At 34.8% G+C, this 12,427-nt stretch overlaps 1 protein-coding gene and 1 long non-coding RNA gene across 8 annotated transcripts in view; one reads left to right on the top strand and one right to left on the bottom strand.

Annotated features, from left to right (window-relative positions):
• The window catches only part of SPATA5 (spermatogenesis associated 5), a 351,344-nt gene that overhangs the window by 174,483 nt on the left and 164,434 nt on the right, over positions 1–12,427 (top strand). Inside the window, exon 15 of one of the 6 annotated variants that reach the window (XM_038564721.1) lies at positions 404–408. The exons of the other annotated variants lie outside the window; for them this stretch is intronic. Within the exon in view, the coding sequence (XP_038420649.1) occupies positions 404–408 (5 nt within the window). The remainder of the gene's footprint in view (positions 1–403; positions 409–12,427) is intronic. 6 annotated transcript variants of the gene reach the window in all.
• The window catches only part of LOC119877275, a 61,481-nt gene that overhangs the window by 34,663 nt on the left and 14,391 nt on the right, over positions 1–12,427 (bottom strand). The window contains exons 2-4 of one of the 2 annotated variants that reach the window (XR_005373958.1): positions 8,894–8,961; positions 6,524–6,807; positions 5,326–5,594 (exon numbers count right to left, since the gene is read on the bottom strand). This is a non-coding gene — a long non-coding RNA (uncharacterized LOC119877275). Of the gene's footprint in view, positions 1–5,325; positions 5,595–6,523; positions 6,808–8,893; positions 8,962–12,427 lie in introns of those variants that run through there. The other variant, XR_005373960.1, reaches the window with a different exon arrangement.

Raw genomic sequence — 12,427 nt, 5'->3', positions numbered from 1 at the left:
CAGGCAGTATATAAACATGCTTATTGTTGCATCATGTCAGTGGAGGAAAATACAGAAGGAACATTTGAGCGCAATAAATCTCTCCTAAAGAGAGCATTACTTGCTACAACCTGTCTGCAGCAATCAGAGGAAGGAAGTTAGCAAGAAAGGGAAAGAATGCCAGGTTGCAGGTGCCAAAATGTCTCATCACTTGTAACTGAAAGGAGAGAGCAGATTCCTTTAACTCAAAACAATGTTCAAATTCAGCTGCTAGAATTACAGTCGTGTCCTAGATTTTAAAATCTGTTTCCCCCTTTTTTTTTCCACCAATAAAGGTGATCTTTATCAAAATACCAATACTGAAAACCACAGAAATTAAGTGTTTGAGAGGAACTAAAATCATGTCTAACTCTTTTATTTTCAGCTAAGGTAATGTGGATCAGAGAACATTATTTAATTCCTTATCCAGTGTTGTGTCCATTACATTCTGCTATGAAGAATAATTCTAACCAAATCACTTAAGTTCCAGGTAAATCATGCCCCACCAAAGGTGTGTATCTTTTGTTATTTAATTATAACTATTAAGTGGTTCTGAGGAACTAATTCAGAAGGACCTACAGATAATATTATTCAGGATTTTTTTTGTAAAGGTTTCAACAAGTTTTTTTTTTTTGTATATATTTTTTTATTGGAGTTCAATATGCCAACATATAGCATAACACCCAGTGCTCATCCCGTCAACTGCCCCCCTCAGTGCCCCTCACCCAGTCATCCCAACTCCCCCACCCACCTCCCTTTCCACCATCCCTTGTTCATTTCCCAGAGTTAGGTGGACAGGTTCTTAATCTGATAATCTGATTCATTTGGGAGCTACCAAAGGTTGCTTTTAGAAGTCTGAAAACAATAACAAAAAGATGTCTGTTTCAACTATATTTTTTTAAAAGTCTCATTTTACACTCAATTAGTTTTGATAAAACAGGTATGATTCTGTGGGGGAGGATTTTGGATACATAGGAGCCAAGTTAGATGGAATTCATAAAAGTGTTAAGCCACTGATTTTAAGGTCCACTATTACTTTGTAGTAGACTACTAAGAAAATGTAGCCAGTTAAGCTGTGATGTGCATTGACTGCAAAACACATACTGATTTCTGTGGTGTTAAAGAATGAAGGGAAAAAAAAAAAAAGAAAAGAAATGCACTTCTTAGAATTATTGAAATATTGGAGGCACAGTAAGGAAAAGTAAGACTCTTTCTGGAGGATAGGAAGCAAAATGGAGACAGGAATGCAGAGTAGAGCATGGGCCGGGGAGTAGAGGTGCCTTGCTGAAGCTCACTCCCCTGGGGAACTGTAGAAGGCCTTGGCTCATCGGGGGAGGAGGGTGAAGAGAGGATCTTGCCCAGACCAGAGCCCTCAATCTTGAGCCTCAGCCTCCTGGTTCTGTTCAGTCATGAACAGAGGAATATATCAGAAGTCGAGTCTTAACAGTTTAAATGGGAGAGCAACTCTCACAATTTTGAGACTCTCCTAGGATTTAGAAGACAAGTTAAAGTATTGAATGCTAGCCTAAAGCATTTAACTCTCATTTTTTAGTCTTTAATGAGCCTCCTAAAAAGAGCAAAATAAAGTTAAACAAATGTTTAACTAGATGAATCTAACTAACAAGGGTGTGAATAACTATAATCTGCCAAATATCTTTTCCTCGTTTTTTTTTATCCTCACAGCAGGTACTCCCTCTGGAAAATGAGCAGTAGTGTTCCAGAGTGTGATGACTAGCCTTTTTCTCTTTCTATTTTACCAAGTTGTGCTACTTTTGAGAAAAATCCATGTTCTACGCATGATATTAAGAAAGCTAGTAGTTATTTACATGATATTTTAATCCACCATCACCAGTAAACTCAGTTCTAAAACACAACATTCAGTTACATCCTTAAAAAAATGATTCACTTTGGGTGGAGTACAGACTTGCCCGTAGTCATCAGTTTTACTGCAGGCGAAATAAAGACACACCTCTTCCTGAAAACACAGACAACACAAATTACTGTGGCCAGCTTCTTGCATTATCACCTTTACATCAGCTCATCCCTAACTGCTAATCACCTAATACTACTAATGTAAACACTGCCCTTTCCAAGCACCTGGCTTCCTTTGGTAGTATTCTGTGATATCCTCTCATTATGCAGTATCTTCTGTAATATTTCTTATTCCTACAAATTCTCTAATCTCTGAGAATAGATTTCATCACCTCCATCATATCACTGTGAACAATAATTTGCTGAGCTATTTGTTTGCTAAATTCCTACCCGTCGTTTAAGGATCAGGTCTCCTAACCACTCAAGCAGAGATTTGGGCTGCTTCTGTGCATGAAAGAGTGTTTGTTTGTTTGTTTGTTTGTTTTAAATACTTCAGCTCTCATTGTATTGCATGCTCATCAAAGGTAAGGACCACATTTCTTCAGATTCATATCCCAAAAACTTAGCAAAATGTCTGGTATATATCAGATGAATACTAAATATTTGTTGAAACAATTGATCAGATGGAGATTTATATCATATGCCAACGACAAAGTTTGTATTTACCACACACAGTATTAACTTAGTAGGATATATTCTCTAGCTTCAATATTAGAGCCTAATAGAATATTTAAGACACAACTAAATTGAAGACAAGAAGCAAGAAATAGTCTTCTAAAAAGAGGGTCAAGAACATCCAGATAGGACAGACTGCTCTCAGCAGGGATGACTAAGAGATAAGAATTAAGTCTTAGGGAAAAGGATGATATTTCAGGACACAGAAGAGAGGATTGGTAGGCATTCCATATGGAACTAACACTAGGCAAGGGACAAAGACATGAAAGCAAGAGATATATTTGGAGAATTGTCAATATTCTAATTGCATGGTTCAGAATTATAAATAGATCAGGGGGCACCTGGGTGGCTCTGTCAGTTAAGCATCCAACGTTGATTTCTGCTCGGTCATGATCTCAGGTTTGTGACATCAAGCTCAGCATGCTTAAGAGCCTGCTTAAGAGTCTCTCTCTCCCTCTATCCTTCCCTTACCCCTTAAAAATAAATAAGTAAACGAATAGATAAAATATATCAGTGGCTGATAAAGCTGAGCAAGTAAGTTAAAATCAGCACCTAGGAGGAGTTCAGACTTTAGTGTAAGCAACTGAGATACATAATTTCTGAGTAGAAGAAAGATATATAATGAGGTTTTAGGAAGATTAATCAGTGTTCAGACTGCATTAGAAGAGGCAGAAACTAAAGGCGAGGGTGAAGGGTTATAGTGTTTCTTTAGGAAAGGAATTTAAGACAAGAAGCTAAACTAAAAACAAGAGAAGGATGTATATGAGTGACATTGCTAATGTAAAAAGAAAAAAAGGTCTCACTGTATTGCATGTTGGTTGGTGTACATTTAAATTATCACATTTTAAGAGAAACCCAGACAAGCCAGAGTAAATTCAAAGGAGAGTAACCGGGATTTGGGTGGGAAGGAGGGGCAAGGGTCTACAGACTGAATCCCTGATTAATGAGGAAGTTGAACCAAAGATTCTGAAGGAGAGTGTGAGAGGGAGCTTCAGTTTTTTCAGAGGGCTGTCTTCTAGAAGAGACAACAGCATCCTTACTCTTACTCCAGAGGGGCAAGATACTTGACTTGCATCAGTTACAGGAAGAGTAACTGATGTATTTTGAGAAGTTTAATTTATGATAAAGATTTGTAAACCTGAACACTATCTTCAAATACATGAAAAATCTGCCACATGGAAATGGTACTTGTAAACAGATTCGGTTAACTCCATATATCAGAACCATTTGTAAGTTGTGGATAAGCAGCTTTTCTCTTCATCATAGGAACTATTAATTATAGCAGACCACCCATCAGAAATATTATTAAAAATGTGGGTATGTTAGAAGTGGATATTGATGGTGTCAGTTTTAAAAGGACAGATTAATAGTGTCCATTGGATTTATTTTATCAGTATCTATATTAGAGGGTAAAGAAAGAAGAATCTTAGAACTTACATCAATACTTTTTACTTAAAAAAAGTAAAATTAAATTAAAAAATAAAAATACTTTTTACATCCAGTTTGTGGATGTTTCACAATTTGTTTATTCATGAGAGATAGAGAAGCAGAGGCATAGGCAGAGGGAGGATAAGGCTCCCTGCAGGGGTCTGGATGCAGAACTCAATCTCAGGATCCCAGGATCATGACCTGAGTCAAAGGCAGATGCTCAACAACTGAGCTACCCATGCGTCCCGGTATTTCAGAATTTATCGTTCTCAGATAAACAGAAAATACAAAGAAACATATAAGGAAGTTCATGGGTACATATACCCATGTATAAATAACAATATTTCTTTTTTTTAAATGCATAACAAATAAGAAGGTATGGCATAGTATGAAGGGGGATGGGTTGACATCAAGCACACCTGAATTTTTTTTTTTTTTTTTTTTTTTTTTTTTTTTATTTATTTTTTTTTTTTAAGCACACCTGAATTTGAAGCCAGCTCTGCCACTTAGCTCTTTTAACTTGGCCTCTCGAGGCCTCTCTAGGTCATAGTTTAATCACCTGTAAAACAGGGATATAATTACTCTCTTCCAGGCTTTTTTTTTTCTTCCAGGCTTTTAATACAGATTAATAATAATACTTATTCAGTACACAGAAAAGAACCTAGAACATTTTGGTATTAAAAATTGGCAGCTAGGGGCAGCCTAGGTGGCTCAGAGGTTTAGCACCACCTTCATCCCAGGGCATGATCCTGGAGATCCTGGATCGAGTCCCATGTCGGGCTCCCTACATGGAGCCTGCTTCTCCCTCTGCCTGTGTCTCTGCCTCTCTCTCTCTCTCTCTCTCTTTCTCTCCCTGTGTCTCTCATGAATAAATAAATAAAAATCTTAAAAAAAATAAAAACTGGCAACTATTAAAATTATTATTTGAAAAGGTTTTATTTTTAAAAAAACATTTTATTTCTTTGAGATAGAGAAAGCGAGCATAAGAAAGAGAGCTTGAGTGGGGGGCTGGGGGGAAGGGCAGAAGCAGACTCCCTGATAAGCAGGGAGCCTAATGCAGAGCTCAATCCTAGGACCCTGGGATCATAACCTGAGCTAAAGGCAAACACTTAACCAACTGAGCCACCCAGGTGCCACAGAAAAGGTTTTCGATAAGCATACTCTGTAGACACAAAGTAGTTAAGTGGAAAGAACATAGGCTTTGGAATCAGACTGGCCTGACTTTGAAGCTTAGCTCAGTCACTTGTTAGCACCAAATCCACGTTTAAACAATATGACTCAGATTCTTTATCTTTAAAATGGGAACAATACTTACCTACTCCATAGGTTCAGAATATCAAATGAGGTCATGTTTATTATTTCTGTATTTAGCAGAGTCTGGTACGTAGTAAAACCTCATTGTTCATTTCCTTTCATTTCTTCAAATGTATATAGAGGTAGTACCCCACTCATGACCTGTTAACATGTATTTTGTAGACTTAGATGGACTGGAAGTCCTGGCTGGGCTTCACAGTCCCCGAGGAAAGGGAGAGCTGTTCCTGTTTGCCAATGCCAACTCCTGGAACTGATTCATCTAATGGACTGCCCTCTATTATGCAACCCTTGAAAGGAAATGTCTGAGTTTTAATAGAGGAAGAGAGGATAGAGACTCATATCTTGTTTTATACGAAAGTAAAGAGTTTAAGTTACTGGGTGTTCAGGCACACTTATTATAATTCCTCCTTTCTAAACCTTATCCAGTACTTCCAAAGTCTACTGTTTCCAGAAGAGTAATCAGAGGAGAAAGTTGAAGTTTGACACTTATACCCACTTTCTTATCCTCTTATTTTCAGCCAAATATTATAGTCCATTCATAATGACTGTTCTAATTGGGTTTGTTTCCTTATGATTGAAATAACTTTCTTCTTTCTCTGTGCAAATTGACCATAATATTCTTCTTATTTAGAAAACCACTCTCTTTGGGCCCCTATGTAATTCTGAGCCACTTCCAAGAGTCACCCTAAGGTCAGCTCCCTCTGTGTTCTCTAGTGATCTTTCTAGCCCACAGTATTTTTCCCCACCTTGATCTCTTTCAGTCCCAAATCTGACTTCACATTTTGTCACTTGTTTTCTATCTTGAGTTCTTTGCAAATTATTTCATGTGTGTAATTTATCTTTCCCAGTAGAAATTTAAACACTTGAAGGGTAAAACATTACCTTACTGTATTTCTATTATGTACCCCATTGTGCCTAGGGGAAAAAAATGTAGTTTTGTATGGTAAATATTTGATAAAAATTTATTGAGTTGTTTAAAGCTTTTGGATATCTGCTGAGGCCTCTAGGCCAACATTTCATTACTTTGGTTAGTTTATTTGCCTTTGAGAATTTTCTGAGCACTTCTGATTTATTTTCATAATAGGCAACACTTGAGGTATCATGACTAAGAATCACTTAGTATGAAAAAAATATTCTAAGTGTCCTGATTCCTAGTCTAGTTTTCTTTCTCCTTGATATAATACTGAAGCAAATAACAAATGGAACTTCTACTTACTTAATGATTCTGTAATTCTGCGTGTGTTTTTAATGGCAATAAGAATGTGAAGTTTGAAGGTTCTTTTAGTATCTCTGAGAAATCAAATTTTTTCCTTTTCATTCAATCTATGGATGATGACAATTTCTGATAAACATCTCAGATTTTCATCTTTGGTTGACGTTAGGTGAATTTTATTCTGAGAGTCCTATAAAAAAGTACTTTGGGCCATAGAAAAATCTTCTTAATGTAAAAGTAACAAATTATATGATTCCATTTATATGAAATGTCCAGATAAGGGAAATCTGTGGAGATGAAAATTAGATCAGTAGTTGCTTGGGGCTGGAATTGCAAGATACTTAGGGGATTAACTATAAACAGGCATAAGGCAACTTTTGGGAGCAACAAAAATGTTCCAAAACTAGATTATGGTAATGGTTGCATGATGTAAATTTATTAGAAATCATTGGATTGTAGACTTAAATTTGGTGAATCTTATGATATATAAATTACTTCTCAATAAAGTTGTTAAAAAATAATTTATGAGATTACATGGTTAAATGCTATTTTCTAATAAATTGTCCAGAGTGATAATATTTCCATTAGGAAAGGCAAAGATGTTGATACAAATTATTCCATTAGAAAAACTAATTATTGCTATTCTTCAATCACTGTATCAGTATATATATACTTCTCATATTATTTCTATTAATAAATTTATATTGCACTATTTAGTAGAATTTTCAAAAATAAGACTACTTCTGTGTAAAAAAATACCAGAACGGCCTTTTTATTATTTTACTTTTCTGACCTTTTGATGTCAATGGAATTCAAATGATTTCTCACTGTTTTCTATTCTGAAAATAATTATCACTTGCCTTTTTTAATTGAAGTATTCTACCAGAGTTGACTATACAGTGATTTTTTTTTCCCAAAGGTAATCTTAATTTTTCATATATTTCTAAGATTAAATTTGAGAGCTGTTCGTTCTGGGGGAAAAATATCTAATTTAGTAAGCTATAAACTTTTGACAATGGAAGACTGAACAACTGGCTTAAATATTTAGTAATTTCTGCACACTATTCTATTCCCAAGTATAATAAGTATTTCCCCGTGTCTGATATCTTTTGGCTTCATACTTTTCGCTTCTGTTTCTATCTAGACTTGTGTTCTTTTGTCCAGTTGAGCAGTAGCGCTGATTTTTTCATTTGACAAATATGTATTTTCAGAACAGGAAAACTTGAAACCACAAGAGAATTTAGATATCATCTAGTCCAACTTATTAAGTTGTGGATTTGATATGAGATCCTCAGTGGTTAAGGGACATATTTGAATACATAAAGTCAAATAGTTATCTTAATTTTCAAGATTCAGTATTTACAATAAACCAGCGCAATTTCCTCATCTAGTCAAGAAGAGAGGCTAATATTTTTCAGTTCCTTGAAACTTCCAAATTTCATAAATTTAGTGGTACTATGGCTACACATGTTACTTCTCTTAGCCTTACCTAACTACATTTGCTCATAGTCTAACCCTAATTTCTTTTTTTTTTTTAAGATTTTATTTATATATTCATGAGAGACACAGAGAGAGAGAGACAGAGGCAGAGACACAGGCAGAGGGAGAAGCAGGATCCATGCAGGGAGCCCGATGTGGGACTTGATCCTGGGTCTCCAGAATCAGGCCCTGGGCTGAAGGCAGTGCTAAACCGCTGAGCCACCAGGGCTGCCCCTAACACTAATTTCAAATTACAATATGTGGATGCTATTTATCTTGCTCCTTGCACTTTTTATAAGAAGAAATATACTATAATAGTAAGAGTTTTCAATTCACACTCAACTATATTTGAGTCTAGGTCTGCCATTCATTTACTCTGTGACCTTGAACAAGTTATTTTCCCCTCGGTATGGGGTAAAAAGGCAGAGATAGTAATAGCTTTTTTCCCTATCCTTTTTAGCCTTTCTGTCTTCATAGATTTAACTCTGGGGCTATCTCTTAAATTTGAATTGTTTGATTAGTGAAAGTAACTCAATTTTTTTTCTATACTTTTATTAATCATTTGATTTTCTTCTGTGAGAAAATTCAAAAATAAATATCCTTTTTGTTTCCTTACTCATTAAGCTATTGAAACCTTGATATTTTTCTTTATAATTTGTTTAAATTCTTTATATAGCTAGGTTATTAATCTTTTCTTGGAGATATTTTCCCAGATGGCTGTTTACTTTGGAATTTCATTTGTAATGTTCACTAATGTGCATAAGTCATCTCTACAGATTCTTCCTTTGTTTTTAAACTTAGAAGATCTTGAGGGTAAGATATTTGGAGATAAGATGTGGCTGCAATTACATTACAAACTATTAAGCTTTATGTTTTTAAAAAATCTAAACTTACGTTCTCTCTTAAGCAGTTCATTAATGAAGAGACAGATAATTTCAGAGGTCCATGAAGAGTCTTCTTAACTGTAAAAACAGATAAAGGGAGAATGAGAAAGCAAATCTCAACTGATTGTTTACATTTTAATTTTTATTTCAATGATACAGTAAATGATGTAATGTCCAACTAAAAATGTTTGCAAGATAGGATTGCTAGTATTGAAAATAATTTATCCAAATAAGGTAATAAGAAGTTACCTTTCAAAACCTAGGGTAGTTTTGCAAAATAAGAATAAAGTTAAATTTTGAAACCTGGTATGTTAATGGTAAACCACAGTCATTAATTCTACTAGCATAAGAGACAGAGTAGTTCCCATTTTCCCATTTTATAAATAAGTGAAGCTTATTTATAAAAAGATAAAGATCATAAAGGATTATTAATTGACTACTTGAAATGGAGGATAATTATACATAGAATATTTGGGGTATGTATTAAAATAGAATTCATTCAAAATGTAATAAGCATTGTGTCATTTTCTAAGTTCCTTTCTATAATTTTAAGGGAGAAAGCCAAAGATTCCTTTTGCATATATAAAAATATATAAATATTATTAATTTATGTCTATGGAAAAGGAAAAAATTGATATTTCCATAATGTGCTCTGTTCTTCATATGAATAGTTGAAGCTAATTGTAGGTGATGGGATTTCATTTTGGCTCTGGTTATCATGTTTAGAGTCTTATCTTGTGACATGATTTGTTTAAGAGAAATGCATGCTTGCAGTTAAGTACATCCATTAGCGGTAAACCTGGTTAAATAGTGCCTGTCCTCAGTTGGTAAACGTCTACTTGGATAATGATAACGCAGTAACAATCTGATGGGTATAACAACTGCAGTATTAAATCTGCCATGGTGAGATAGAAACTCTCTTGTCAGCTTATATCATTTTCAGAGGGTTGCACTTTCAGTGGAGAAGGGAAGAGGACAAAATAATAACTTCTTGTTAGAGTACAGTAAGTGAAAGCTCATATGAACATCTCTTACCTTTCTTGAATGACTCCTTAAAAGGTGACATTTTCATTTTTGCTTTCAATTCTTGCTTATATAATGAAAACAAAGTGAGGAACTCAGAAGTATGGGTTTAATAAATTCTCACTTCTATATTCACATGCTATTTTTTATTTTAATGAGGAAGAAAATTTATATTTAATACTGACTTATACTATGCCTGTATTTTAAATTATTAATCCCCACAATAACCCTGTATGAGCCAGGGAGGATTAGTGACTTTGTCTAAGGTCATATAATCCTGAACAGGTAGAGTCTAGACTAGATCCATGTTTTTTCTGACTGTAAGGCTTAACTCTTTTCCTCTTAAAGAAATAGATATGTATGATATGTGATATGCAATATAAAATAGATACAGAAACAATAACTGCCAGTATAGTGTGGTTTCTGGTTAGTGCCAGATGATTGGAACAGAGAAAGGAGAGAGATTGCTCTAAACTGGAATAAGGAGGAAGAATTATATGAGGACACAACCTGAATTGGGCTATGTACTCTCTCAGTGAATTATCACTAGATGGAGATAGTGATCTCATATGAAATGAAAACTAAGAGATTTTTGGAAGATAATAAGTATGTGTTTGAGGACAAAAGGGAGGATGGTCTCTGGGTTATTTAAGGACGCCATCTTAGTTATTGGTGTCTCAGTTTAAATAGTTCTTAAACGTGTTTGTTGCATTGAAAAATGAGAGGTAAGAGAAGCATAGTTGAGAACATATCGTCTTGCAGTGTTGAAGGTAGTAGAATTAACAGTGCTTTTTTATAAGTTACTAGCCTGATACAGGGGGATGGGGGTTGGGAATGATGAGAAAGAAGAGAGTGAGGGCAAGTCAGCTTTTCCTCTAATATAGAATAATAGGTCTAAAAAACGAGGAATTTTGAGGCCATGAACAACACTGATGAAAGAGTTAACACTTGATACCCTCAATCAACTTTGAAGGATGGGAGACTTCTTTGAAACCTTGAGGCAAATAGAAAGGATTTGGATTAGCCACTGAGGCAAGGGAAAATGGGCTCATAAAAGAATAGCCCAAAAGCAAGCAGCAAAGACCAAGTTGAAATTTTAAGAACTAAGTTTGGATTATGTTCATTCCATGGTGTTTTTCTATTTTCTTCCCAGAAATCAGAGGTACACTGCAGAGCAAACAGTTCTGCTTTAATATTTACCAGCACAAATCTAACATATGTAATCATATCCAGTTCCATACTTTTTTTAGGTCATGTGATTTGGCTACAAATGTATCCCTAGGTCTTTGTGCAGAGTTGAAACAGTATGTAGGCACAAATTTAAAATATTCACCCTAAACAGTTGCTCTCGAGAATGCTTAGAAAAGCTTTTGGTTGCACAGCTTAAGTAACAGAGCTGGAAAAATAATTTGGTAGGGAAAGCTAATGGGTTCATTTTCTCACTTATGATGATTGTAGTATTTTTAGTAGTGATGTAGAGCTCTGTCCTTCCCATCATCTAATTATAATGTGCAAGGACTGATTGCATGTGCTCTTTGACTGCTGTCCTTGGCACTAATAACCCTAAACAAAGCTGCAGGCCCTAATTACCCCCTTTTCCTAATCTGAATTTTTATGTGCTTTTGAACTAAGTCTTCTAGTACTCTAAGAGGGCTTCCCTCGTCATTGGAGAGACATTTACTTCTCCTGAATTCAAGGAACTAGATTTTGAATTATTTTTTGGAGGAGTTTGTTACACTTATAATTTTATAGTAGCACAGATAAATCAGTATGCCTTGGTTTGTTTTTATATACCTAAACTAATATTGTCTGCATATAAGGAGATCATTACAAAAGTTTACTTTAAGATATATTCGTGAGATGTGTGTACATGTTGATAACATGGAGACAGAGAGGGTTGATTTTGTCTCCTGATTGTCAGATTCCATCTAACTAATTGATAATATGATTCTGTATCTCTTTTTGATGTGCTATAACCTGAATTTCTTGTGGTAATATTTAGAAGATAAAATAAAAATGGACTTTGGGTTTATGTCAGTTGAAAGGAAGATGATTCGCTGAATTACTGAGCACATTGGAAAAATGACAAGGCAAAGTCTGTTTATTCCTTCTTGGCTGAAGAACCAGCAAACACTTCTGATTAATGACATTGAAATGAGTCAGAATTATTAGCTTGAAGCACAGAACTATGTTTTTTTTTTCAAAGTCTTGACCAAGAGAATATGGCCTCATGTGAAAATAAAGATAATTTAGATTTTGATTTTTCTTCTCTTTTAAAAATTCAATTTTCTTAAATTTTTTTCTCACGTTTAAAAATTATTATTAGTTATATGACTTGGGCAACTGATTCTGCTTTAGTTTCTTTAACTTTAAAATGGGTTTATTGTACCTATTTAACAGAGCCATTGTGAAGATTAAATGAGATCGTATTTGTGGAATGATTAGAATGACTAGAACTGGTAAATTACTCAGTGAATATTAACTATTGTTTTCATTTAACCAGTATGGCTTCAACCACAGT

The sequence above is a fragment of the Canis lupus genome, chromosome 19, assembly GCF_011100685.1.
Source record: "Canis lupus familiaris isolate Mischka breed German Shepherd chromosome 19, alternate assembly UU_Cfam_GSD_1.0, whole genome shotgun sequence".
Taxonomy (NCBI): Eukaryota; Metazoa; Chordata; class Mammalia; order Carnivora; family Canidae; genus Canis; species Canis lupus.
The sequence above is the reverse complement of the archived record's forward strand: the minus strand, read 5'-3'. Positions and strand labels throughout refer to the sequence as shown.